The 27,949-nt window shown below is 52.0% G+C and overlaps 1 protein-coding gene across 2 annotated transcripts; it reads left to right on the top strand.

Annotated features, from left to right (window-relative positions):
- Positions 1 to 2,938: 2,938 nt before the first annotated feature.
- TXNDC5 (thioredoxin domain containing 5) lies at positions 2,939 to 27,131 on the top strand (the record flags this gene model as incomplete). Of its 2 annotated transcripts, none has more annotated exons than XM_082664820.1 (10): positions 2,939 to 2,982; positions 7,191 to 7,340; positions 12,264 to 12,369; positions 16,715 to 16,811; positions 19,081 to 19,196; positions 20,573 to 20,659; positions 21,246 to 21,389; positions 24,200 to 24,282; positions 25,703 to 25,832; positions 26,889 to 27,131. In XM_082664820.1, 9 exons carry the CDS (start codon positions 7,252 to 7,254, stop codon positions 27,009 to 27,011), a joined length of 975 nt encoding a protein of 324 aa, XP_082520946.1. In that variant the 3' UTR covers positions 27,012 to 27,131. The 2 variants fall into 2 exon arrangements, with proteins under 2 accessions (XP_082520946.1, XP_082520945.1); XM_082664819.1 differs by lacking the exon at positions 2,939 to 2,982 and adding an exon at positions 3,552 to 3,823.
- Positions 27,132 to 27,949: the final 818 nt, after the last annotated feature.

Here is a 27,949-nt window from a genome sequence, read left to right as displayed (position 1 = left end):
CCAGGGCTGTGAATGAGATCAGCTAGGGAGTGAGTGGAGAGAGAGGACAGGACAAGCAGGTTGGAGGCTGAGAAGCTAGCATCTTGGGGCTGGGCTGAGGGGCCTGAGGAGAGATGCATGGGGTGGAGGTACAGCAGAGAAGTGTTGGTCCAGGTGTGGATCCAGATGCAGCCAGTGCTGGTTGTCCTGAAGCTGCCAGGAAGCCCAGTAAGAAGAGAGAGCGTAGCCTTCCTGGGATTTGCCAGCGTGGACATCTTTGGTGACTTTGGTGTATGGTGGGTGTGGAAGCCAGGGGGGCATGGGCTGAAAAATGAACTTACAGCGATGTGTGTATAGTTCTGGAAAGATTTTGCTATGAAGGAAAACTAAGGAATTGGGATAGTAGCTGGGGGTCATGAGGGCGAGGGATGTTTTCTATTTTTAAGTTAGGGAACACTAAAGTATGTTTATCTGTGGGTGGGAATGATCCAACAGAGATGGAGCGGTTGGTAATTAACACAGGTGAGAGAAGACTGCGTGGGAGCAAAGCCTGGAGCAGGTGAGGAGGGTGGGTGCCGGGTTTTTGGCTGCTCTAACAAACTACCATGAACCTGGGGGCATAAAACAACACACGCTTCTCCTCTTACAGCCTGGAGGTCAGAAGTCCAAATCAGTGTCACTGGACTAAAGTCAAATTGTCAGTAGGGCCAAAGGTCGCTCTGGAGGCTCTAGGGGACAATCTGTTTCTTGCTTTTTCCAGCTTCTAGAGCTGATTCCTTCGTTCATTGCCGCTCCTTCCATCTTCAAAGCCAGCAGGGGAGGGTCTTCGAATCTGTTTCTGCTCTGGTCACATCATCTACTCCTCTGTCTTCAAATCTGTCTCTGCTCTGGTCAAATTTCCCTCTGCCTCTATCCTGTGATTACATTTAGGGCCAACCTAGGTATTCCAGAATAACCTCCCCACCTCAAGATCCTTATTAATTACACCTGCAAAGTCTCGTTTGTCCTGTAAGGTAACACTCAGCCCACATGGATAGGCTGCGGAGGACTGGCCTTGGCTCCGAGTGGGGAGACTTCCTTCCTTCTTGTAACTAGAGGGAAAAAGGGAAGGGGACCCGTGCAGGGCTGTGTAGATTTGGTGGCGCAAAGATGAGGGAGTTCCTGCTTTTGGCTTCAATTTTCTGCAAGAAGTATTGACAGCTGAGAGGAATGGCAACTGAAGGAGGGCGGACAGGGGAGCAGCAGGGGTAGAGGTCTGGAAGTATTGCACGGAGTGGGAAACTTAACCACCTCTCAGGCTTGGCCAGGGTCCCTGCGAGAGAGCCTGGCCAGGTGTTAAGTATAGGACAGAATCTATGGGATCTAATCAGGAGGCGGGGAAAACAAAGCAGCCGGGTGGCTTCTCAGGAGCCTGTGAGCAGAAGGGGGGCGGGATCGAGAACGAGGGGACACTGAGTGAGAGAATTGTAAGTACCAGAGGGGTTGGGCAGAGTGGGATATTGCTAATGCAGATTTTGGAGACAGTGCAGATTTAGGTGATGACGAGTTCTGAGGTTTCGCTTGGGGAGGGAGTCACTGGGGGATAGAGAGATGGATCATCCACCTGGCTGCTGAAGAAAACAGAGTGGGAAACAACCACCTCTCAGGCCTGATGCGAGACCCTGGCCAGGTGTTAAGTATAGGGTGAGATGGGTCATCCACCTGGTTGCCGGGAATGAAAACAGGATAGAGGTTGCCAGGAATACTGAGACAGGAACCAAAATCTTCAGTGAACGGGGAGTGGGGAGCGACCCGGAAGAAGTTATAGGCTAGAAGTGGGTGGGTGACCGGAACCGGAAGAGCGGTGGGTGCCCTGTTCAATAGCATCCGTGGAAAAGGAGCTGGTGGTTTGCTGGAGGAAGGAGGAGAAAGGGTGTGGAAGGAGCAATGCAAGCAAGGAAGCCCAGCTTTTCTTCCCAACTCGGAGGAGTCAAGGTGTGAAAGACAAACCTCTAACGCTTGAGAGAGCTCCCGTGGTTCCATGTTTGTATTAAGATAAGGAAAGTAGCTGATACTCTAAGAACGTGTGCTAATGCTTTGGTGGAAGCGTTGGGAGGTCTGAGGTTGGAGGCACATTGGGATGGGAGTCTGGCTGATACTGGATTTTTGGAGAGGATCCCTGGGCTTCCAGTGGTGAGTTTCACAGGATAGAGCAGGTGGAATCACATAGCTAAGGGCCTTGAGCGGCAGTCTGAAGACTCTGTGTTTTACCCTGTAGATGGGGGCTGGGGGAGGGTGTTCACAGCAAACTATCATGGTCAAAGGCAGGCTTTGGGAAAGTTAACTTTCCAGCCTCGTGAATGAAAGAGGCCCTTAGAAGCCTACTGCACAGGCCAGGATTAAGGTCTGATCAGGGTATGAGCACTGAGAATGGTGGAAAGAAATGGTATTTGGCAAGAAATGTGGTTGGCTTGAATTATCAGAGATAAGGGAAAGGAGGGAGTAATTGGGAGACGATTCCCACGTGTTGAGTGTAACTGGTTGGGAGAATCGGTTTTGAGGGGAAACTGATGACTTGGTATTTGGCAAACCTTGGTTAAAGGGTGCATAGTGGCCGGAGCAGTGTAATGACAGGTGAATCACTGGGCGCTTCCCCTGCTGTGTCAGCAGTCACTCCCTGGAGTTTCCCAAACTGAGGGTAAATCAAGGCCAAGCAGGATGCCAGGAAGCAACCCAATGAGTCTCCTTCCGACCCCTGGGGCGGGGCCTTACCTTCAACTACCACGTGCAATCAGGAGTGCGCCTGCAGATGTGAATTGTGAGGTGCCCGATTCATACGATTCACACCTGGGAGCCTCGCGGTCTCCACGGGAGGCAGTGCAGCACGAGTAGGCGTGTCTTTATAGCCTCGATGCAATTGGGGAGTTAGGGCGCCATAGGACGCCAGCCAGGCGTTTTTGGAGGAGGAGCCCTGCGGGATTAGTGTCTAAGAGGATGCTTGGAGCTTTTCTCCTCACCCTCAAGGTAAGGCAGGGCAGGGCACACCCGCACGCGTTTCTCTTGTTAAGCGGGTTTTCATCAGTCCCTGAGCTCAGGCCCGGAATCACAGTTGAGGTCCAGCCAAGAATTTGACTCATTCAGGTGTAAACCCCGCCAATTCTGCTCAGTTTCCTGAATTCTGCTGACAGCAGCTCTTTATTCCTTTTGCCTGAAATCCTGGGGTCTTTGTGTACGTTGAGATGAACCGAGGCTGACATCCCCCTCAGTGGCCTCCCGGCGCTCCAACACTCAGCCCCGCTCCAGGCTAGAGCGGGCAGAGCCTGGGTTTGGGGAGGCGCAGCGCCCTGCGGGAGTAACCCAAGCCGTCCCAGGAAGTGCTGGAGGCCCGGCACGGAAGGCTGTCGGGGGCCCGGACCCACTCCTTCCGCGGGCTCCCAGCCAGGCTCTCCGGGCGCGCGCGGGCCCAGCCTCCGCCGGGGAGCGGGCGCGCGCCGGGCGGGGCGGGGCGTGGGCGGGGCCTCTCCGGGGGCGGGGGGCGGGCGGCGCGGAGGGGTTACCGGCCGCCGCGGCGAGAGCGCGCCCAACCAGCCGTGATGTCCGCGCGCGCCGGAGGCTTCCTCCCGCCGCGGCCCCAGGCCCTGGCGCCGGCCGCGCCTCTGCTGCTGCTGCTGTTGCTGCTGCTGCTGGACGCCGGCGGCGGGCGCGGGGGCGCCTGGGCCCAGGAGCCGGGGTCGGCGGCGGACGTTGACCCCGCGGCCGACGGCGGGGACGGGCAGGACCCGCACGCCAAGCACCTGTACACGGCCGACATGTTCACGCACGGCATCCAGAGCGCCGCGCACTTCGTCATGTTCTTCGCGCCCTGGTAACTGGCCGCACCGCCCGCCTCGGGCTCCGCGGGTGCGGGTCTGGCCCGGGCCCGCACTATGCGCGCGGGGGGCGCGGGGCCGCGGCCTGGGGGCGCCCGGCGAGGGGCTGAGGGTCTTCCGGGCCGGGAGGTGGGACGCGCCGGGCGCTCGCGGCTGACGTGGCGCTAGGGCCGGGGTGGAGCAGGAGGGGGCGGTCCCCGAGGGCAGAGCCGGAAAAGGCCGCCGCTCCGGTTCCCGCGCCCCCTCCCCCGATCCCCGCACCGGGGGAGGGGAAGGGGTCGTCGCCCTTCGGGGCCGCTGGGAGCTCAGAGCCCGTCCGCCCCCTGGCCCCAAACTTCTGCGCCGGCCGGAGGCAGCGGCCTGCGGTGCGCCGGGACCCGGAGGCCACGTGCGGTCGCCCCGGCGACCAGGCGCCCGGCGTGCACACTTGGACTTCGGAGACGGTTCGCTCGCCGCACGGCAGACCTCCGGCCTGCGAGTTTAATTGAAACACAGGGACTCACAAGGCGTGATTTCCCACCCTGCAGGAAGGGGTGGCCCGGGCAGAAGAAGGTTCCTGCGCTCTCCCGGGGGGTGGAGAACAGTGCGGGTTCTGGGGGCCCGTCCACAGCCCCGGGGCGGTGGGGAGCTGTGCTCGCGGTGATGGGAGCCACTGGCCCCGGACCCAAGGCCGACCTCTGGCACCTGCTCCTCTCTGCTTTCTTGGGGCCTGGTCGTCTGCACAGTGTGAGATGGGAAAAGTTATTACTACGTTGAGCAGACGGTGCCCCTCGCCGTGGTTCTCGGGGGGCGGGGGGCTTTGGTGTGGCCTCGGTGCCGAACCCAGAGACGCCTGCCCTGTGGGTTGCCCTGCAGAAAGCCTTCCCGTCATTCGCACGAGCACAGGGACTGAGTGCCTTCCTCCTAGGGCCTAGATGCACGATGAAGGGGGTCCTCCGTGGACGGAGCAGCCAGCCAGTCTTCGGGCCCAAGGCCCTTTGCAGGCTTTACTGCAGAATTTGGCATTCGCCCCCAGAGCGGAGGAGGCTCCTTGAGATGTGGGAAGGGGATGCAGGAAGGAATAGGGAGAAGATGCCCAAGAAAAACGGCCTGTTCAGAAAATGTGCTGGTGGAAGTTGGAGGAAACTTTTTCTCTTCCTCCCCATGTTCAGATGATGACTGTATTTCAGTTCATTTGGAGTTAAATCAGCACTTTTGGCCTGGGTCAGAGCTGTCCCATAGATACATTGTGTTTCCAGTTCCCAAGAACCAAGAGTTGAATTTGTAGAACTACCAGTGGTATAGAAAATACTTTGTAGTGTAACATAATGGACATCGATAGTTACTTTGTGAAGGGTATTATTCTCAGAGTAGCTATTCCAATTAAATACACTACTTAAGTGAAGCCTATTTTTGTGGAATAAATCTGCCCATGGATTTTTTTCCCTTATATTTTAAAGAAAAACTGACATGTAGACATCGTAGGTCCGTGCAGTGCCAGTGGAGTTTTAATTCTGGAGTCTCTGTAATACTCACCAGCTAGTCCTGGGCTGAGTGAGGGACAGGACCGGGCACTTGGTATTAAGTACATTCCTTAAAGTAATGTAATGTTTCATTGTGTGTGGCTTATAGACTTTTAGGTGGATGCTCCCAGAAAAAGTGACTTTTAAAGTTTTTGTTTGCTTCTTAATAGTCTACCGTGAAATGTTTAAATAGAGATGTGTGGGTTTCTGTGACAACATTTAAAAGTTAGACTTAAGAGCAGATTGGAGCTCAGATGGAATACGCTGTGGGCTGCCCCTCCTCTTTCCATTTCAGTTTCTGGAATGTTGGGAGCCCACGTGTGATTTGGGGGCAGGAGCTAATGAAAACATCGATCTGTGTGTATTTGCTCTGAACTGGGTAGAGGCAGGGCTGTCCTACTGCTGTAGATCTTGTGCCAGCGTCAGGTCATAGCTTCTCTATGGCCAGTTTTCAGGTCACATTGAACCTGGTGACAGTGAGGTCAAGGTTGGAGCCGCCTCCTCAAAAGGACCAGGTGGCTTTGCTCTGTTATGTGACCACAAACTGCCTCTGAATGCAGCTGCTGTCTCAGAGGTTCATGCTGTAGCCCCAGAGGTCCAAACCCAGAAGTGCCAACTGCACGGCACCCACGGATCCATCGCTGAGAGATCGCCAAGCACTTTGTACGTGCAGGCACTGGGGATCCAGCTGTAGGAAGGATGATGCTTGTCTCTTGTCCCATGTATACTTAAATCCAGCAGGGGTTTTCCCTCACAAGTGTCTTCCAGAAAAGAAGGGATTCATATTGTATTCGAACCTCTTATAAAGCAGGATTCTCTTCTCTGGCCAAGAAAGTGCTTAGGGAAGACAGGTTATTCTGCTTGAAGCAGAATTTTCCAGTGCTTCCTTTAGGTGCTTCCTGGTGAGGTCATCTGTCAGAAAAGAAAAGAGGCAAGGAGATTTAACACTGATTTGATTGAGAAATTATTTTGAGGATGAGCTCAGTTATTAAGTGTTGGGTGTTCTTACCACACTTTAGAAAGCAATGCAGCAAGTAGTTACATCGTAGACATCACGAATACACACTTACCAGGTGAATGGGGAAAAAACCCCACATGCCATAGTGTTTGTGTATAGTTAAATTCATACACTGAATTTTATGAGTGTATGTTTGAGTATCTCAGATTTAGAAGTTTGGGGGTGGCCACAAGCTTTTTGTATGCTTCTCACTGGAGAGAATGCAGAGCTGATTTCATTTCGAGGCTGCCTTGCATGTGGGGAGACTCGGTTACATGGTAGAGGAGACCTGACTGTCAAGGAGCCATGGCGAGGGGAAGTGCTGAGCCACCACCACAGGGACGGAGCGAGGGAGCTCTCCAGATGAAGGGGAGAAGAGAGTGGACACCAGACAGCCTGGGAGTCACTTCCTGGAGGAAGTGACAAATAGGAATGAGCCAGGTGGGTTTAGGGAGGAAGTGTCAGAGAGAAGAGTGTGCTGATTCCCAGGGCCCGGCCAAGCTACGGCCCTTTCAGGAACCTGGAAACTCAGCAGCATGACCCAGTGGTGGGCAGCAAGGGAAGGAGGGCAGTGTGCATAGAGGTCAGGTGGGAGGTCAGCAGGGACCAGATCCAGGGGGAGCCGGCACAGCGCCTGGCTAAGTCTTGATTTCACGCTGAGAACGATGCGGGGTCTCTCCGGAGGGTTTAAGCAGGGGAGCAAGATTATGCAGACACTGTGAGCTGTCCGGCTCCGTCTCCACTGCAGTGTGAAGAAGGGGTTGGATCAGAGAGCCCCACTGCCCTAGGAAATGGCTGAGCAGGTGGGTCGGGCACCCTCTGACCCCGGCGCTCAGCGTGCTTGTCACTGTCACCTTGCTACAGGTGTGGACACTGCCAGCGGCTGCAGCCTACCTGGAACGACCTGGGAGACAAGTACAACAGCATGGAGGACGCCAAGGTGTACGTGGCCAAGGTCGACTGCACAGCCAGCTCGGACGTGTGCTCCGCCCAGGGCGTGCGTGGGTACCCCACGTAAGTGACGGGCGCTCGCGTCCTGTATCCGCCGGGTCTTCCTCGGCTTTTCGCCAGCCGCATTCGGCCAAGAAAGTTCAAGTTAAACTTTCGGCACCTTCTTTGTAGTTCTGAGGAGTGAGGGGATGCCGACTTCAAGCAGGCACTCCCTGTGTTAGGGAGAGGTTATATTTGCACCGTGTGTGTATTGGGTGCCTTTTTTTACTTTGTTTGGGAAAAGCCTTTAATTAGTTGAGTTTTCCTGTTTATAAAAGAACATGTCTGCCAGACAAAAGTGGCATTCTCCACGAGGTCCTGTCACATTTGACGTTCACACGTACGTTTACACGATGAGCACCGACTGTCATGAATTTTCGTTGAATTTTTGGTCACTCTATTAATTCTTAAGCCTCCCTTCTAGAGTTATTTCCCATGTGACTGGCCCGTGGGCTGTTTTTGTTGGAAAGAAAGTGCAGCTGTTCTGACAAGTGATACTTGCTACCTACTTCCTTGACAGTTAAAACAGTTTTTTGGTTTTAAGAACAGAAATTGAAACTGGCTTAATGAACAAAAGACGGAATTAATTTGAAGGCTGTGGGGGGAGGCCTCTGAGACTCAGCTCCATGAGTTTGGAGGTCTGTTCTTCTGCCCTCCCGCCCCTTAAGGTGACTTAACCCCCCCGCACTGCATCTCTCTGTTGCCATGGCGGACTTGGGCCTGTCGCCGATTGGCCCAGCTTGGATGGACTGTTCATTCCAGAAACCATCTTTGTGACCCAAGAGGCAGGATCTTGTCGGAAGACGGCAGCCCCGTTCAGACTCAACATTTACTGGTGGAGTGAAGAGCGCTTCTCCAAAAAAGGGAAGACGCTGTTTCCAGAAGGATGGGGGAGGGGTTGGGCACCACAGTTCCCCAAATATTTGTTCAGATTGACAAATGAAGTCAATCCTTTGGGAAACCCGAGCTGATCTTCAGACTTGAGAGGCCCCATGGAAAATGGCAGGAGCTCTGGGCTGGAACCTGGATGCCACGGTTTGGACCCCAGCTCTACCGTGTACTTATCCTGCAGCTCTGGTCACACACGTTCCTCAGCCTCTGAGTCTGAAGTAGGATGCTGACACCCACCCCCATAACATTGTTGTGTGTAATAACGTGTGTAGATACCGATCTGAACATACCCAATAATGTTAAGGTTTCCTCTGACCTTTGGAGATTTGGCATTTCCATAAAGGGCCCTGGAACTCTTGGTCTTTGGTGACTGTTTGCTAATGTGGGTGCAGTAACTCAAGTGTACATCACATCAGAGCAATAGAGACAAAACTTCCTGCTGTATGTACCTACCCGTTGGCACCACTGTCCTGTGCTCCACTGCATTGCCTTTAAAGTAAACTCTGCTTGTATGAAGAGCATCCCAAAGCAGCAGCCAGTGAGGAGTGGGACAAGTTACCTGTTGAGAGCCTGTTACTTTCAAGGTGCAGGAGCAACAGAGATGGGTGGCCATGGTGTCCACTCTGAAACAGCCGGCTGTGTGTGGCCCTGTGGCTCTGTGCACGGTAAACCACGCCATAGGGAAGGTGAAACAGGACCAGTCATAGGGCTGAGAAGGCAAGTGTCGGAGACAGTAGAGGGTTCCACCTGCACCCAGTCATACGAGCTCTCTGGCTGCAACATCAGTTACTGCACAGATGCTATTCACAGATACTGAAAGATCCATGTTGGATCAGGTGTCCTGATTTGTTTTTTAGAAGACATGATCTCCCCAAGAAAACCATGCACTGGTTTTGTGTTGTTAAAAAGAACTATACAATACAATGAGCTACCACTACGTGGTTTGGGAAGGAACCTCGTCACAGCCCGAGAACAGATTTTTTCCACAGAATGCAGGAGGTAGGGGCATGCTGCATAAACGTAGTGGCCTCAGGGCGTTCATAGATGACCCTGTGTGAGCTTTCACTTCTAGGGATGTTTCGAGGCCTGAATCAGGTGGTGATGTAAGTGCTGAGGCGGGTTGCGGAGCGGGGTGCCAGCACATTAGCTTTTAGGTCATCCCTCCCGTCACCTTCAACTGGAGTAAAGGATTGGAGAGGGAGGGAGTTTGGGTTCCCAGGTCCCTGGAGAAGGCTGCCTACGCTCGGGAAGATGTTTTGAGGTCTTGCTGTTGAGACAGTAAAGAATCTTTATCACCTGGGAAAGTGCTGGCAGGGGCAGGGCTGAAGGAGGTTCCCTAGAGCTGCCATGCAGAGTGCCACTGAAAAGAGTAGAAACGTATTCTCTCACAGTTCCGGAGGCCAGAAGCCCGAGATCAAGGCATCGGCAGTGCCGTGCTGCCTCTGAAACCTGTCAGGGGTCCTTCCCTGCCTCTTCCTGGCCCCTGGTGGTTGGCGGGCAGCTCTCGGTGTTCCTTGCCCTGCAGAAGCGTCACCCCAGTCCTGCTCCTGGACTTGGCCTTCTGCTGTTTGCTTGTCTCTCTCTGTGTCTGAATCTCCCCTTTCTGTACGTACTGGATTAGGGCCCACCTTCACGACCACATTTTAACTTGATGGCCTCTGTGCAAATCCTATTTCCAAATAGGGTCACATTCCATGGTAGCGCGGGTTAGGACTTCTGCAGATCTTTTTGGGGACACAATTCGACCCATGACACCATCTCATCTATAGTAGTAGAACTTCCATCATTGCTGTTTTCCAGAGGGACCCAGCAATGGGGATCTTTCCCCTGCAGTCTCCTTGATTGAGGAACAGATCACCAGGAAAACAAGTGCCCATGTGGAGGTTTGGTAACAGCAGAAGAGTTTGGGGCTATACTTGGGGCGTGAACCCCGTGGCCTGCTCTGCATTGCTGCCCTCACCTCCATGTACAGTGGGAGTGAAGTCAGATGCCCCGTGAGGGAAGCTCTGCCCTCCCTAGGCTCTGTGAACTCAACCAGAATCTCAGACTCGAGCTGGTTAGAAAGATTTTTAATCCAACAACAGGAAGAGATTTTAAAAACTAGTTTTGCTTCGCTCAGTGTACACCACATGAGGGAAAAGTCCCAGATCAGGTTTACTGCATTTTAACCTTAGCAAAGGAATGGAGGATGGGTTCAACAATGCCTGCTCTGATTTCTGATTTTTTAAAAATTCTTATATAGTTTTATCGTTACAATTAATATTTAAGCCTTCAGATTTTCTTTCTTTTTTTTTAACATCTTTATTGGAGTATAATTGCTTTACCGTGGTGTGTTAGTTTCTGCTGTACAACAAATTGAATCAACTATATGTATACATACATCCCCATATCTCCTCCCTCTTGCGTCTCCCTCCCACCCTCCCTATCCCACCCCTCTAGGTGGTCACAAAGCACCGAGCTGATCTCCCTGTGCTATGCGGCTGCTTCCCACTAGCTATTGATTTTACGTTTGGTAGTATATATATGTCAGTGCCACTCTCTCACTTCATCCCAGCTTCCCCTTCCCCGCCCCCCATGCCCTCAAGTCCATTCTCTACGCCTGCGTCTTTATTCCTTTCTGATGTTTTGAGGATCCACTCTTTTCCATCCTGAAGCGCTTTGGTGGAGGGAGGTACTGGGGCGAGAGGTAGGGAGTGGAGAGGGACAGTAGCCGCCTCTAGTCCTTTGTGGGCACAGCTCACGTTTCCAGAGCGTCTCAAGGCGTGGATGCTGGTGTTCGCAGTCTGAGAGCCTGCTTTGGAGTCACTTGAAATGTTACGCTTCGTCAAGGAAGGGACATACTGGCCGAATCAAGTTAGACTGCGTCTTTTTGTCCTGGCTCTATGAGTATAAGCTGCTAGGGAAGGGGACATATATTCTTCACTGGAGACACATTGGGACGTCCCGTGGCCCATCACAGGATCTGAGCTCCTGGGTGAGGCCAGTAAGCCCATTTTCACCTGAATGCCTTCTCCAGCCAGTGTGTTGGTTTTCTTGTTTGGTGTGAAACTTCATTTTAAGACCTTTGTGGGGCTTAGCCGTCCAGACCCACAGTTTATTTCTGCGTATCTTAGCCTCTCGCACTCTGGCACTGTGCATTGGGCGTCTCCTAACAAAACCCACGTACCGGGAAGCGTTAGGGGTGTTTTAGATGAGTAGGCTCGCCCCCGAGTGCTAGCCTGTGTGTGTTACCTGTCAGTAGCCATATTTCCCCCTCCATCCTGCCACCCTCTATTAATTCTGTCAATAGAAGAATTATTCCCTCCCCTCCCCACCTTCCTTGATGCCTTCTGTTAAGTTTTATCTGGACCGTGTTGTCCCGTCACCAGTGGAGTGACACAGGGTCTGGACGTGTTCATCTCGGCCTCTGGTGATGTCTTTGCTCCCCTCCAAAGGCAGAGCTCCTTGCTCTGTCTGCAGATACCTAGTGTGTGTGTAAAATAGAAAAGATTCCTTCTCTGGGGGCAAGTGAACGGGCCATATCAACCAACGTCAAGGTTGTCCTTATAGTTGGAAAGTTGAACTCTCACAGTAGCTGGATATTCATGCGTTGTAAGAGTTGAATAGCTGACAGTGTATCCTGGAAATACATTTACTGCAGAACAATGCTATTTCTACTACAGTTGTAAATTGTTTTTCAAAATGCAGAACGTAAGAACTACTGAAGCCGGGGAAGGATAACAAATGTGGGGCAGGGGAAAGCTAGAGAGCTCTGCACACCTGAACCCTCGTAGCTTTCGGGGTTTAACTCACGGCCTGATGTGTTCACCCTGGTTTTGTTTTTCAAGAATAACATAAGAAACTTTTAAAAGTTCAGGATTAAGTGACTGTGTTATCACCTAGAACATTACTTTTCTTTCTTTTCCAAGTATCATCAGAGAGGGGCAGGGGTGGGCTGCCTGCGGCCCGCCGGCACCTCATTTTTATGATTGTTCCGCTAACTGAGTTTGCTCTCTGCTCAGAGTGGTTTGAAGTGCTTTAAAATCTACTGCAACTAATCCTCTGTTACTCTTTCAGCTTGAAGTTTTTCAAGCCTGGCCAAGAAGCTGTGAAGTACCAGGGTCCCCGGGATTTTCAGGCCCTGGAAAACTGGATGCTGCAGACGCTGAACGAGGAGCCCCCCGTGAGTGCACACGAAGCCACCCCCTCTTTCTTCCTACAGTTTTGGGGTAGTCAAGAGGCCAGTTTAAGTACCATCTTTTTTTTTTTTTTTTTTTGCGGTATGCGGGCCTCTCACTGTTGTGGCCTCTCATGTTGCGGAGCACAGGCTCCGGACGCACAGGCTCAGTGGCCATGGCTCACGGGCCCAGCCGCTCCGTGGCATGTGGGATCCTCCCGGACCGGGGCACGAACCCGCGTCCCCTGCATCGGCAGGCGGACTCTCAACCACTGCGCCACCAGGGAAGCCTTAAGTACCATCTTAAAGCAACTTTTATCATAAGTAAAGGTTCACTTTTTTTTCCTTCTCAGTTTTTCTTTTTACCGTGATAAAATACACACACTATAAAATTTGCCCTGTTAACTGTTTTTCAGTGTACAGTTCAGTGGTATAAGTACATTCAGAATGTGGTGCCGCCGTCACCACCGTCCATGCACAGAAATTTTCCGTCTTCCCGAAAGGAGACCCTGTCCCCGTTAAGCCCTGACTCCCCTCCCCCTCCGGCAGTCTCTGGCGCCCAGCGCTCTGTTTTCTGCCTCTATGAATTTGGCTCCTTTAAGTACCTTATGTAAGTGGGAAAAGATGAACTTTTAACAACTTTCTGTTATGGAAAAGTTCAAACAGGCACCAGAGTAGAAAGAAGAGTCTAATGGGTGGTGGGCAGGAGTGCAGGGAAGGTGGCCCCGCGTGCCCGCCTGAGCCTTGACAGTGGTTCCCATTCTGTGGGCCTTATTTTGTCTCCCCTGCTTCCCCGCCCCACGTTTGGCTGCACAGTCAGTGTCATTTGTAAATATTTCAGGATGCAGCCCACAGATGAGGACTTACTACTTTTTAACATACCTTCTGTGCCCCCTTCACATGTAATTCAGCTCGCAGTAATTCCTCAGCACCCGAGATGGACTCGTGGCCACCCAGGGTCAGGCCCAGGGTGGGGACCTCGCTCCCGCGGGCGGTACCCACAGTGTGAATCTTCCCTTTGCTTCTCAACCCTCAGCCCCACGGCCCTAAGTGGCTTTGCTGATAACAGAATTCAATACCCTTCATACTCTCCACGTCTTAATGGCCTCCCCTGCGGTAAGGATAATATCAGGAAATGGGAGAAACTGTATGATTTCTGAGATATTTTTTAATTGAAGTATAGTCGATTTACAATGTTGTGTTACTGAGATATTTTTTAAAGACATAGTTATATGTAGAGTGTTACAAAAAAACCTATAATCCTCCTCCAGCTGATGTTAGGACCCTTAGTTTTGTTATAAATCACTGATCGTGAGCCCTGCAGTGAGCGTCCCTTCGTGGGTGGTGCTTTCGGATCAATGCTGACTGCTCAGGCCCACGGAGGCTGAGCTGTATTTTGACGGGAATAGAAAGATGGCCCGTGTTCCCGTGCTGTATGTTCCTGATGAAAATATTAAGAGCATCTGAAGTCTTTGAATGTAATGTCCAGTCCAGCACTGGAGTAAGACCGTGGTATTGCGTCAGGCAGGCGCTCCCTGACCTGAAGGTTGTCTGGGCTCCAGGGCTCTTTTGGGGGCCCTGATGCTGTTGGTGTCATCTTCCAGGGTGTGGTCCTTCAGCTGTCCTCCAGATTCTGTGTAGAGGTCACAGCTAATCGGAAACCCAGCTGCTTCCCAAGTGCTACTTTACCTCACATTCTTAAAAAGTTTAGAACCACATGGAGAAGAACGTTGGCATACGGTATTGAATGTGTTGACCAGAGACGTGTCTAATTTTAGGTAACAGGGAAAACCACAAACCTCGCGGAGAGTAAATTTGCATCTTTGTCATGGCAAGAAAGCTGGAGGAGCAGGTGTAACTTTCACATAGGTTTAAACTTCAAGTTTTGTGTTTGGTTTTTTTTTTTGTGGAAATGTCCTCTGAGGGGAGGAAGCCAGTTTTTTTTTTTTTTTTCTTTTTTGCGATACGCGGGCCTCTCACTGCTGTGGCCTCTCCCGTTGCAGACCACAGGCTCCGGACGCGCAGGCTCAGTGGCCATGGCTCACGGGCACAGCTGCTCCGCGGCACGTGGGATCTTCCCGGACCGGGGCATGAACCCATGTCCCCTGCATTGGCAGGCGGACTGTCAACCACTGCGCCGCCAGGGAAGCCCGGAAGCCAGTTTTAAAGGGGAGTTCATGGTCTCCAAAAACATTTAAAGTAAACTTTTCAGCAAAAAGCCAGTCTTCTATGATGACTTTATTCACGAAAGCATCTGCCAGTGTCAGGATAGCAGAAAGACTTCCATCTCATGAGCCGAACGTCTTTCTGGGGAGTGGAGCCCAAAGCACGGGCTGGGGATGGGGCAGCCAGGCTGAGGCTCACGTAGCCATCCTCAGCGGAGTACCCCGGGGGCGTGGCCACATGGAACCCACCCCTCCCCACCTGAGACCTCAGTTACCCACTGGCTATATCTTTGTGTCTCGGAGCAGTGGGGATCTCAGATAATTGCTAGAAATGATGACAGGGTGCCTTATTATAGAAAAGTTCAAATATTCAGACTTAATACTGCAAGCTGAAATTCTTTTCAATGTGAATTTTGCCTTATAAGCAAAAACTTTTTAAAAACTTCATCTGTATTTATATCTAAATAACTTAATATACACATTTTCATCTTTAAACAGGATAAATTTAGATTTTTTCCTTCCTAGCATTATGGCAGTATTAAAGGAAGTCAAAAGAAAACCTGCCATTTCTTAAATTGTACCCCAATTTTTATATTTCCATGTTTCCTTCTGTAATTTTTCCTTAAACAGTCATCATCAAATAAACATGGTTCCTTTCATTAATGATCTTTTTATATAGTTGAATCACCTTTATACTGACCATATTTTATCTCCTGGATTTGCCATAATCCAGCTCTTCTCTGTCCATGAATAGTTAGGTTATGTATATTTTTTCTGTCATCAGAAATGCTATAAGGAACATTTTTATCTTTGTAAAGGACGTTTTCCTTTTCTACTTTGGAGTGACTTTTTAGACTCTATTCCCAGACATAAAATTGCAAGGCAAAAAATAAAAAAGCAAGACCACTTTTATGGCCCCTGATGAATACTGCCAGATCACTTTCCTAAGACTCTGTAAGCCCACACTGTCACCAGCCCGGGGAGAGGGGAGGGTGGCCGTTCTGTGATACACTGTGGTGTCCCCATAGTGGCCATCCCTGCGTGCCACCGAGGCACGTGCTCCTGCGGTGCCGTAAGTGGACATTTTGCTACTGCAGCCCTTTGAACGTCTTATACAGGGTGACGTGTCGTCTTTTGTTTCATGTTATTGGAACTTAGCTGACTGTTCACTAGCCATCACTCTCGGTCATCCTTTTGCCTGGGTACTTAGCACTTGGACAGTTGTGTCAAGCCAGCAGTGGAAAAGAAAACTTCATGGTGCTTTACTGCTCAGCTTTGAGCTGTCAGCACTTTGAAAGCTTTTAAAGACTTAACTTAGATATTCTTTTTAATAGAAATACGAACCACTAGGTAAAAACTGAGTAACACACACCCACGTGTCTATAGCACAGTGGGGATTCAGTGGTCTTCTCTTCACCTCTGCTTGCAGGCCGTGGCTGTGTCGGCCTGAACAATTGAGACGTTTCGCACGGTGTGGTAGAGTGGTTAGTAGTTAGTTGTCACACTGGTGTCTGCCAGGTACTGGAGAAATGCCACTTCTTGTCCGTTCTCTGTGTGTTTCTGTCCCAAACTTAGCCCCATGAACTATATTCTTGCTAAAAGTGCAGCCCATGTTTGCCCTGTGGTTTCCTCTTTGCTGCCTTCCGTCCACCTGAATCTTCTTTCTCGTCATCTTTTCTCTTTTGTCAGCCCTTCAGAGTCTGACCTTCCTTCACAGGTTTTATGTTTGTGTAGATAAAGGGTGGCCAGGCCCGCCTGCTCTCTGACCGTTTCCTGCTCCCCGTCGTGCCCCTTTTGCTCCCTCTGTGTCTTCGGGTGCTGCTTCCTTCTGTATTCTACAAGACGTCTCAGGTCACGTTTCAAAGGACGGGACAGGGTGCTGGTTTGGGGTGGCCCGTCCTTCAGTTTGTCTGCTCTGTTGGGTAGGGTTTGGGGACAGCAAAGGACGGGTTGGGGCAGGGAGGCCATCACCCAGCTGCCTGGAGCATCGGTCCTCGAGCATTTGCCAAGGGTGACAAAGTCGCTTCTTTGCCCGGGGCGCCACCTCAACACAGCAGTGTCCCTCGAAGCCTCGAGGTGGCAGGGGAGGGAGGAGAGCATAGAAGGTTCCAGACAGAAGCCTCCATGGGCTCCCCTGGGTCTTCACACACACACCCAGTGACCCTTGTTCCGTCTCTTCCCATCAGACACCGGAGCCCGAGGTGGAGCCACCCCGAGCCCCCGAGCTCAAGCAGGGCCTGTACGAGCTCTCGGCCGGCAACTTTGACCTGCACGTGGCACAAGGTAGGCGGGCGGGTGCGCCAGGTCTGCACCTCTGGGCACCCCTGCCCGGGCCGTCCTCCTGGGGGGCCTGGCTTTTCCTCTTGCTGCTTGAGGGCCGGTGGGTCGCAGCATGGGTGGCACTTGTCCAGAGCTTCTCTCCCCCAACCCCGATGGCATCAGTGTTTAATGCTCTTCCTCTCGGAGACGATCCCTCCTTTCGTCTCTGTCCTTAGGGAAGGGCCAGTCCTAATCCTAAGCTAAAGCCTCAGGTGTGGAAAGCTCACTGATGGTGAGTGGGTGCACGCACTTGTGTACTGGCTGGACAGTGCGTCCTTGGATAAGAATGTTTGTTTATGTTAATGTTAAGCATATGCTTATTGACCTGAGGCAGAAACAAAGGTTTCTCTTACCTGTTTAAACCAGAATTTATTGGGACCATTATAACACACGAATTGAATCAGCGTAGGTGTTCTTTACACTTAAAATATTTTTCGATACCAAATCTCATTTTTTGAAAATAGTCTCCTAAATGTCAGAATGACCTGAGTACGATTTCTAATGTTAATGATGTGTAAGGCCTTTCTTCACACGTTCGGAAGTGTGGGCTCAGCAGTGAAAGGCTTGAAAGTGCGTTCAGCCTCCTTGCTGACCTGCCCTCTCAGATGCTGTCGTGGAGAGAGATCCTCCTGGGAGACGGGGTTGGAAACGCTCTTAGGAGGGCTTAAAATTGTGTCCGGCCCTGAAGCCTCCTGCTTGCTGGTAGTTGACATACACCCCATCTAAGGCCTGACATCGCTTGTGGTGATCCTTTCAGCCGTTTTTAATTAAAGGTGGCTAGTTAATTGGTACAGATGCTCTGACAGGGTTTCTATCCGAAGGGGAGTCGCTTTAATTTGAGACGGGCTTGGGCTCCCTGCAGCATGCGCTCCCGGGGCCACCCGTGACAGACCACCGTCCGAAGCCCAGCCCTGACATCCCCCCCCACCCCGAGCAGGTCACCCACCGAGGGGCCGTGTGCCCGCACGCCGTGGCCTCGTGCTGCTGACATGAGGGTCTCTCCTCGGAGAGCGGTGCAGCCCCGCCCTGACTCAGCTGCCAGGCCTCCTGTCTCCGCCTCACAGCACAAAGTAGTGACACACCTGTCTGGAGACGTGGTTTCAGCCTTGCAGATCAGCTGCTCATGTATATTTTAAATGTTTTTATTTAAATTTCTTAACTGGAGTATAGTGGATTTACAGTATTGATTTTGAAGCAAGTTTTTTTCCCCATTTCCCGCGATCGCATCATTGCCGCGGTGACAAGATGCCGCCGTGAGCGTTGCCATGGCAAAGTCCGACTCTGAGCCTGAGTCACACGCCAGCGTCCGTTGGTTGGTTCTCTCCTTGGCCACAGCCTGATTTCGGTCTGGTCTCAGCCTGACACCGTTTTGGCCCTAGGCTGGTCAAGGTAGAAGAGCCTAGATGAAAGTTTTCAGTGCCTAAATCATGGTGTTGTAGGCTTGTTTTTTTCCTAGCCAAGGGGAGTGATATTCAGTCTTTTTAGACCTTCTATCTTATTGTGAAATAAAACCCAGATACAGAAAACAATGTAGGGTGTAGTGAATGGTCATAGAGCGGTCACCCGGCTCAAGACAGAACACTGCTCGCTTCCTGTGCCCCGCCCCCCAAAAGGCACTGCCCTGGCTGTAGGGAACCCACCACTTGCTTCATGGTGTGGAGTACGGTCGCCCTGTCCACGTCACCCTGATGTCTCTGTTCCCTGTGAGTTGGCCGTTGAATCTAGGGACTTGATCACGTTCTGTTTGATGTTTTGGGGGGTGTGAGCAACACTGCGTAGCTGGGAAGTCTCTCTGTGACGTCAGTGCCTCGTCCGTCACCGCCTAGAGCCGTAACTCACGAGGGATGCAAAGCCTGCTGCTGTAATTCAAGCATCCCTTCTTCATTTTTACAGCAGGAGACACTTGCCCTCGTTTATCACTTGGTTATCCAGCGGCGCAGTTCACGTGGGAAAGACAGGCTAAGTGCCTGATTCTTTCCCTTTATCGCCCGTTTTCCGAATGAGTTGGGTCCCTGTTGTCCTCCAAAGATGACAGATTGGTTTTTAAGGATCGTTATGAACTCATGGGTAGAGACATATTTGATGGGGAGTCATTTTTTACCAGTTCAAGGGTTCATGCTGAACTGAGCTTTGCAGGAGGACAAAGATGAGACGCTTCCACTCACGCTCTAGGTGGGTGGGTGTAACTCACACTCCCTCTCCCCTCCCCCGCCTTCCTTCCCCACCCCCGAAGGAGACCACTTTATCAAGTTCTTCGCCCCGTGGTGTGGTCACTGCAAAGCTCTGGCTCCAACCTGGGAGCAGCTGGCTCTGGGCCTTGAACATTCCGAAACTGTCAAGATTGGCAAGGTAAGTGAAAGCCCTTATTAAACCGGAAATAGACCGCCTCTGGCTGGATTAATTAGCTGAGTAGCCCATTCTTCATTCTGTGCACAGAGTCGCAAACTTGATTTGTTAATTCCATTTAGCGTGCCGCTTGGTAATTCATTTCGCCTGCACAGATGGCAGCCGGGTCTCGAGTGGGCCGGCTTTTCCACAGTCTAGAGATAAATTATGGCTTTGGCTCCTTTGTTTATTTTGAAGCAATGGCCAGTTCTGAATTGGCAGCCCCAGAGCCCTTTCTGCAAAGATATGGGGCAGAGCCTTAGAGAACATTCACTGGACGTACTTGGAGACCATCCACAGTCGAACTCACCCAAGAGCTCTTTCCTAAAAGGACCTTGGGCTCTGTGCTCACACCCTGTGTGCAGCCTGCGTGCAGAAGACCCGCCCGTGGGGAGCCCTGGCTTTTGCCCTGCTGCCAGGAATTCTTTCCCACTTTACGTAGGGAAACCAGAAGTGATGCCTTGACAGCTGGGTTTTCGGGAAGTATCTAGAGCAGCTTCCGGGCCTTCAAGCACTTTTAATCCGTCCATCCTCCAGCACCTACCAGACACCCTGCCTGAATTGCTTTTATAAAAATCTCATTTTCTACCTTGCCGGGGGCTGATTTGTATACAGGAGTAATGCTGTGTGTTCAGGAACTGTAGCTAATAAGGTGATGCGCCCAGCACAGTGAGATGGCCAAAAGCATAAACGTGGGATTCGGACAGACCTGGCCGGCCACCCTCGAGCAGCTTCTCCACATCTCAGTCTCCCCCTTCGCAAAACCGAGACGAGATCTGACTGGGGCGGTGGTGAGGGTGACGGTGAAATGCTGAGCACGACGCTGGGCACAGAGCAGATGCCTAGGAAATTGTAATGGTTGTGAAGTGAAGTTTTCACTGTTGTGTGTTAAACACTTAACTTGACATCTTTTCAGTTTTATCTTTATTATATTCCAAATACTCCTATTTAAAACTCCTGAACCTGAGAATACATTTCTGATGACTGGCGTGGGTCTCTGTCCACGACAGCTGGCCGTCCCCTTCTCCAGATGTCAGGCTAGGCTCCCTCTCTCCATCTGCTGACCTGCTCAGGGCCCATCTGCTGACCTGCTCCCCCAAAACTGGCATTTTTGAGTGAAAAGAAATCATGTCTCTAAAGTAAATCCCATCACTCTGCTCCCTAAGCTCAGGTGTATTTTGGGGTAAAGTCTCTCCAAAAGCTGCAGCTTGCTGGCAGAGACGCTACAGATGGGGAGTTGTAGAAATTTTCTTTCTTTGAAAAAGCACTGAGTGTCCGAGAGCCCATTTACCAGGAAGGCTCGCGGAGAAACTGACAGGGCGCGTGATCTGTATTTCCAGGTTGACTGCACACAGCACCATGAACTCTGCTCAGGAAACCAGGTCCGAGGTTATCCTGCTCTCCTCTGGTTCCGAGACGGTAAAAAGGTACGTCTTCGGGTCTTAGCGTTGAGACAAGATGTGTGTCTTAACCACGGCTGAACAGTCGAGTGGTTTAACGGGTGGCGCGTTGCCAGCACAGACTGTTTGGGCACTGGTTTAAAGGAATACGCATCACGGAGCGAGAATGTCTTTCTCTTTGTTGGTAAGGCCTGGCGGGTTGAGAGAAACCATCAGGCGTTATGCACTCCCGAAGCATCTCAGCGGGCTCAGGTTAACTCTAGCATAAGCCGGATGAACGGTCCTAGGGTAACTGCTCTGATTCCGACCTTTGAGAGGGGTCAGCGCTCGCTCTTGGTAAGGCCCTTCAATGCCGGCTTCGTCCCTGGCCGCTGGGCAGCGCCCAGACTTTGGAACCGCTTAGCTCTGCAGAAGGAAGGCGCTGTGAAGTTCTTTGCCCAGAGCCAAGCTGCGGTTGATCATCTGTGCTTTGCCTTCACCTTTGAGCAGCAGACACCACAGAGCCGGGACACCCAGACAGAGACGTCCGATGGGGGCGGGTCACGCGTGGGCAGGTGGAGGGTTGAGGATTCACAGCCCTGACGTGTCTTTGTGTCGCCTGTGTCCCGGACAGGTTGATCAGTACAAGGGGAAGCGGGATCTGGAGTCGCTGAGGGAGTACGTGGCATCGCAGCTCCAGAGCACGGAGAGGGGCGCCCCGGAGCCCATCCAGCCCTCGGAGGCCCCCACGCTGGCCACTGAGCCCGCGGCCGACCAGGTGGGTGCACGGTCAGCTCCCACCTCCAAGCGACAGCACAGGCACAGCACGCGGTCGGTCATTCACATGGGGGGCTGGGGTCCACTTTTCAACACAGCGTTTTCTTGAACTCCTTTCACATGCTTGTTAGGGGGTCAGCGTAGACACAGCTTCCCTTTAAAGAACCTGGAGTGGGTGTGAGAAAGGATCCTGCGAGCATTTGGTGTCAGCATTTCTGGACAGTTCTTCCCTTTGATTCAGCACTCACTAACTTGAAGGTATTTGCTGTGAAAGCTGGGCTGTTGCCTCTTGGGCCCGTTCTGCTCGTTTCCATAACTTGCTGCAGTCAAGGTGGTAAAGGCCCCTGAAAGAGCTGCAGCAGAAAGGCTCTGCGCGTTGGAATGTCAGAGGCAGATCGCTGTAGGCTATTTCATTTGTCCAGACGATCGCTGACTTATCGAGGTGTCCTCTTCATATATTCAGAGCGTAAGGTTTCACGTTTGTTCGTTCTGCGTTTATCAAGCCCTGTTGCGTTCCAGCCACTGTCCTAGGCCGCCAGGACACAAAGCGAATAAGGTCGTTTTCCGCCTGTGGAGAGTGGCGGGTGGGAAGGGGGAGACACGCGAAGATGTCGGTGCTGCGACGCAGGCCGGGGCGGGGAGGCAGGGAGCGCCACCCCACGGGTGAGTCGGTGTCCGCTGGAGAGCCGTGGGGAAGGCCGCCTGGCGGCGCGTCAGCCGGCAGGAGTGAAGAGGGCGCGAGGAGGCCAAGGGCACCGTGCGGGACGCAGAGGGAGCCGGCGGCTGGCCCCCGGAGGGCCTTGTCCGCCAGCCGCAGATCTCAGGTCTGCAGGGAGCCAGTGGAGGGCTTGGAGCCGACGTGGACTTTAAGAAAGCCGGCTGGCTGCAGCCTGTGTGGACGAGACGGAAACCACTGTATCTGGAGATAAAGGATGCAGGGACAGTGGGCAGGGGCGTCCAGCTCCCCCTGCGCAGTCGGGATGGGGGAGGGGAGAGAGGGAGAGACGGGCTGGCGGCGCCGGGTGGGAGGGAGGCGATGGGTCCCTATTCAAGGTGTTGCTTCCAGGGCTGTGGCGGTCTGCACGTGGCGACAGGTAAGAGTCCGGAGCTTAAGCCGGATGCCTGTCTAGAGGAGGAGGTTCCCGCATCCGCTCCTGTAGGTAGAAGCCGATGCTGAAGCCGCGGGTGAAGATGGGATTATTCGGGGAGTCAGAGTGGTGTTTTCCCGGGAAAGCAGTGCTCGGATTTCCCAGCTGAGAACCACACATAAGGCCTGTTTGTCTGTCAGTGTACTTCCAAAGCCGAGTCCTTGTGTTGCCGCCTCGGTTCACACAACTGCACTGCACAGCACGCCAGGTTCTTACCCGGGACGGCGGGCAGGGCGGCCCTGGTCCTGGGGAGGACGCCTCCCTGGCGACTGTCCAGCCTCAGCACTTACGGGAGCGATCGTGACTCGCTGGGGCTGTCACGCCCGGGGCCCGGGGATCAGGCTTGGAGAGCCGGCAGCCGCCGGCCCCATCCTCCCAGGGTGGGGCTGTGATGGCGCCTCCGCCCCCCCGGGCCCAGCCCCTAGTGGGACGCTTGTAGGTTGGGGACTGCGTGGGTGTTAGTTAAAAGTGGAAGTTTTGGTTTAAGAAGTAAACAAACGATTTCGTAGTTAAGGGACCATGCGTCAAGGGAGCGTGTGTCATGGTGGTTGTAAAGGTCACCCCACATCGAGTATAATTATATACTGTGGGTGTTTTTGTCAAACCCAGAAGGGTTTCTATTTATAATGAGGTTTTCCACCGCTAAGTGGGTCTTTCAGTGAGTGTGGTGTCATGTTTCTGGACATGAAGATGGCAGCGTCTGGACGGCCCCCTCAGTGCCCCTGCGTCCTGGTCACAGACACATGGTACTTGGTGCTGGACTCGAGTGGGGCAGCCCTGGTACACTTTGCCACGTGATACATCATCCGTATTCTTTTTATTTATTTATTTATTTGGCTGCATCGGGTCTTCGTTGAGGCACGCAGGATCTTCGGTTACGGCGTGCGGGCTCAGTAGTTGTGTCGCGCGGGCTCTGGAGCGCGTGGCCTTAGTTGCCCCGCAGCGTGTGGGATCTTAGTTCCCTGCCCAGGGCTCGAACCCACGTTCCCCTGAATCGGAAGGAGGATTCTTAACCACGGGGCCACCAGGAAAGTCCCCATCATCCATATTCTCACGAGAGGATCACAGATCCGTTTTTGGAGGAAAACACATAGACATAACCCTGTGCAGAGCCTTCAAGATGGAATCGCTTTAGAGCAGACGGCCGTGTGGCACCTTGGCCCTGAATTCTCCAGCCTGAGTTCAGATGAGCAGTCTTCACATGGACTGTGAATTTGAAAATGGAAAGCAGCCTGTTAGCTGTAGAAGCACATGTTGCCTGTGCTTGTGTAACTAAGGTCCTTCCGTCACATAGAGAAGATAATTATGAACCTGTAGGATGAGAGCGATAGAGTCGGCGGGGAGAGCAGTGCGCACAGACTTCAGGGAGGCCGGTCAGCTCGGACTTCGATCAGTGTCCGAGGCTCCAAGCCCGGGAGGCGCATGCTTGGGCCCTGCCCACCCAGAGCCCTGGAGACAGCGGCTGCACCTGACCCTGCCTGGGCTGGCTGGGAGCTTTTGTGGAGCTTGTGAAAAGTGAGTTGTGTAGGTATTTGTGTGTGGCCTCGGAGCACACATCACAGCATTTTAAAAGATGACGGACCCATATCTCTGCGATCCCAAAGCATGGTCCCCGCTCTGCTCTACGTAGTGTATTTGAATTGTGGCTTTTCCCTCCCCCAAGGGCACTGTGTTGGCACTGACGGAAAATAACTTCGATGACACCATCGCAGAAGGCATAACCTTCGTCAAGTTTTATGCCCCGTGGTAAGTAGCTGTTGAATTAGAACCTTGGTCCTCGTGCGCTTGAGTCACATCCTATTTTTCAGGCCATAGGCCAACCCTCCGGACTCAGTGTTGGGCAGATACATTTACTTGTAGTTATGCTACAGGGAAAAAGGAAATGTCATTATATGTGTTAGAGTTTGGTGGTAATTCACAAAGTGATGGAGAATGAGGTTAACTTAAAGCTCAGTCTGCTCTGGAAGAAACAAAACTGGAGACTTCTTATCGTGGCCACGTAACACTGCAGTTCTGTGGTATCTGGGCACTTTGCCAAATAGATGGCTTTTGGGGTTAAAAACACCGTGCACATCATGAGGTATTAAGAGCTCTGCCCCTTAGTCTCTCTGGATGTTGTAGAGAAATCGGGTAGAGCTCAGCTTTCCGTTAGAGCCATGCAGTCTGTCAGTCACCTGACCTTCCTGGCCCGTGGCCCTCGGGGACCAGAGCAGAGATGGGCTGCTCGGAGCCCGAGACCGCGGCAACCGCAGACAGTGGGGAGACGATAGGTTCCAGGATGTGCCGTGAACCACTGCGGCTTTGGATGCCCTTTAAATCCTTTGAACCCACTTTCCTCAGCTGTAAAACGGGGAGAACGCTTTGTCTTGAAACAACCCATTTGGGAAGATAGTGTTGAGGAGAGAGAGATCCTGTTTCTGAACACAAACACACACGTGCCATTTTCGCTTCTCACTTTGTTTCATTGCGCGTATCCATGAGAATCAGTAACGGCAGAGATAAAAAAGTTAACGAGTGACCTGTACGACTTGCGCAGGTTTTATTCTTAAAGAGTAGAATCACTAGTAAATAATGCCTTTAAAACTATCACGTATTTTCTAGTTTTTTTTAAAAAAAACCCTAAAGCTGTACAGATTACGTACAAGGACAGAAGAGCCGCTTTCATTGAAGGGGAGCAGGTCATAGAGGGGAAGATGGTCAGGAAGGGGGTATAGTAACAGGTGGAAGTAGAGTTTGAGCCGAACTTAGTGGCCTCAGTGCTCACACCACATCCCGGAAGCTTCAGGGAAGCTTTGAAGTTCTTTTGAACATTTAAGACCGTCAGAAATATCTGTTTTTGGCATTCAGGTGATTTTTTAAAAAGCCCACAGTTGACCGCATCGTAGAGATGCTTGCAAAGCTGAAGCTGTTTTGCAGACGTCTTGTTGTCAGTCAGGGTATCCGAAAGCCTGCTCGGGCTTGGGTTTGAACTCTGTGTTCGGGATGGGAGAGGACGAGCAGGTGCAGGAGGTGGGGGATGATAGTGCGCCCCGCGGGAGAACCTGCCGGTTTATCCACTTCTGGGCAGCTGTCGGCTGCTTCCTACAGAAGAAACAGGCTGGGCAGTGAAGTGCAGGCGAGTGAGCTTGACGGGACCTCAACAAAGCTGTCACTCTTCTGTCCCCAGGTGTGGGCATTGTAAGAGCCTGGCTCCTACCTGGGAGGAACTCTCTAAAAAGGAATTCCCTGGCTTGGCGGGGGTCAAGATCGCCGAGTTGGACTGCACTGCGGAACGGAACATCTGCAGCAAGTACTCGGTGGGTCCACATGGATGGGAACTCATGGGGACAGAGGTGGGGGCGGATCCCAAGTGGAGCTGTAATTCGGTACTGTGGGCTCAACCAAGATAACTCATCCTCTCGACAAAGAGTTTTTTGTGTCCTTTGGGGATTTTTTTTCCCATTTGAGAAGCAAAAGAGCTGCTCTCTCAAAGGAAAGGCTGTCTTCTGTGAGTGCACACAGTTCAGAGGGGTTTTCAGGCCTTGCCACCTGGGCGAAAGGCGGGCAGTACCTGAGACTCTGAGCTGGAGGGCAGGGCGCCACCTGCGCGGCCATTCTCATTGGCTAAACGGTCAGCTGGCTTGTAGCCTTCGTCGCACACACAGACACAAGGCAGCGCTCAGTGCAGAAAGTATCTGATCCTACGCTTCCCTGAGAGGGCCACACCAATGGGCCAGGCTTGGCTTCTTTACGTAACTGTTGCCTTCTTTCCAAGCTGTTAGCACCATCGAATGGCCCAGAAGATCCATCGAATGGCCCAGAAGATTTGCAATTTATTTATATTTTTCCATTTGTGGTGTTTTTCTTAAAACATTTTTGAGGCCTCCGGAGTTTATTAGAATAGATGTATGTAGCACAGACGTCGTCTACTTACTAGAAGATGCCAGTCATTTTTTAAAATGTTTTATTTTTTTGGTGCTTTAAAGAGAAAGGTGAGCTGTGCTGACAAGTTTGCATTCTTGAGGCTCCTGCTGCCACTCAGCGCGGACCACAGAGCGCCCTGGTGTCGCCAAGGAGCTTGTGGGAAATGCAGCCTCAGGCCCCCTCCATCCCCACCAGCTCCCCAGGCGAGACTCCACTCTAGGGTGAAGTCACTCCTTGTTGCTAATCTTGAAAGTAGGTTTGGGTTGGAAAGTGAATATAGAGCCCCAAGGCTCTGCTTTCTGAACTCTTAGGTACTTTTTTGATGGTCTGTACGTTCTGAAAATTTAACTGTAGACTTCCCTGGGCACGACTCTAGGATCTCTTCTGATTTTATTTAAGAAGCAACTTTATGTTGGTTTTCAATTTTTTTTTTTTTTTTTTTTTTTAAGGTACGAGGTTATCCCACATTGCTGCTTTTCCGCGGAGGCAAAAAAGTCAGCGAGCACAGCGGGGGCCGAGACCTGGATTCCTTGCACCACTTTGTCCTGCGCCAGGCGAAGGATGAACTGTGAGCTCGGCTGGAAGCTGTCTCCTGCCTGGCCCTGGGCAGGAGCTCAGTCCTGCGGCCGCTGCCCGGTCCCTTGCGGTGGTGACTCAGAGATCCGAACGCACTAAACTTGTGCTATCTTCTCCATGTGTGTGTTTTTTAAGCCAACACACTCCACAGATTCTTTCTTAGGTTTCTCTAAGTACATGTGTAACTCATGATCCCTTTGCAAACTAAATATTTTCAGTGGCAAGCTACCATCCATCCCCTTTAACCTTCTCTCGGTGAAATCTAAATGGTTTCCTTTGAGACTAAAATAGAGTCAAGGAAATTCCAATTGCCAGACTGTTTTTGGCTTTGGAGTAATTTTGGTGAAAGCATCATGCGATGCATAGTTTTTGAACCATCCGCGCACAAGTTCTGGAAAGGTGGCCTTGCCTTGTGGCGATATTGCGTTGCTCTGATCTGAAGGTCCCAGTTGACTTGTTAATAACGTCGTTGGTCCGTAGCTTGGAGCGGATTTAAAACACAAAACCCCGTCGCCTCTGGAAGAGCCACTTTCCCAGCCCCTCCTGGATCTTCTGTCTCTGTTGATACCTCTCTCACGGGGAGTGGTGAGCCATAATGAAAACGGTGGTACTCCTGACGCGTGCCTGAGTAAGGTAATGCTGATGCCATAGTCTTGTGTGTGTGTTGATCCTTGACCAATCGCTTATTACTGTTCAAGGGATACTTCTGTCCCTCCTGGGTGAGAGATTTCATTAGTTAACATGAAGCCAGAGTCCACGTGAACTTGAAGATTCGATGTCTCGCGTGGAAAGTTCCACAAGGCTTGTCCCGACTATTAACTCCTAGGAAGATTCTGCTTGGCTTGGCCATCTGGGGCAGGAGCCTTCCCAGGTCTGCGTATCAGGGACCGAGGAAGCCCTGCAGCCCCAGAATGGAGCCCTAACCAAAGCAGCT

This window comes from Grampus griseus, assembly GCF_964374135.1.
Source record: "Grampus griseus genome assembly, chromosome: 10".
Classification (NCBI taxonomy): Eukaryota; Metazoa; Chordata; class Mammalia; order Artiodactyla; family Delphinidae; genus Grampus; species Grampus griseus.
Note: the sequence above shows the minus strand (reverse complement) of the source record. Positions and strands in the feature narration are given on the sequence as shown.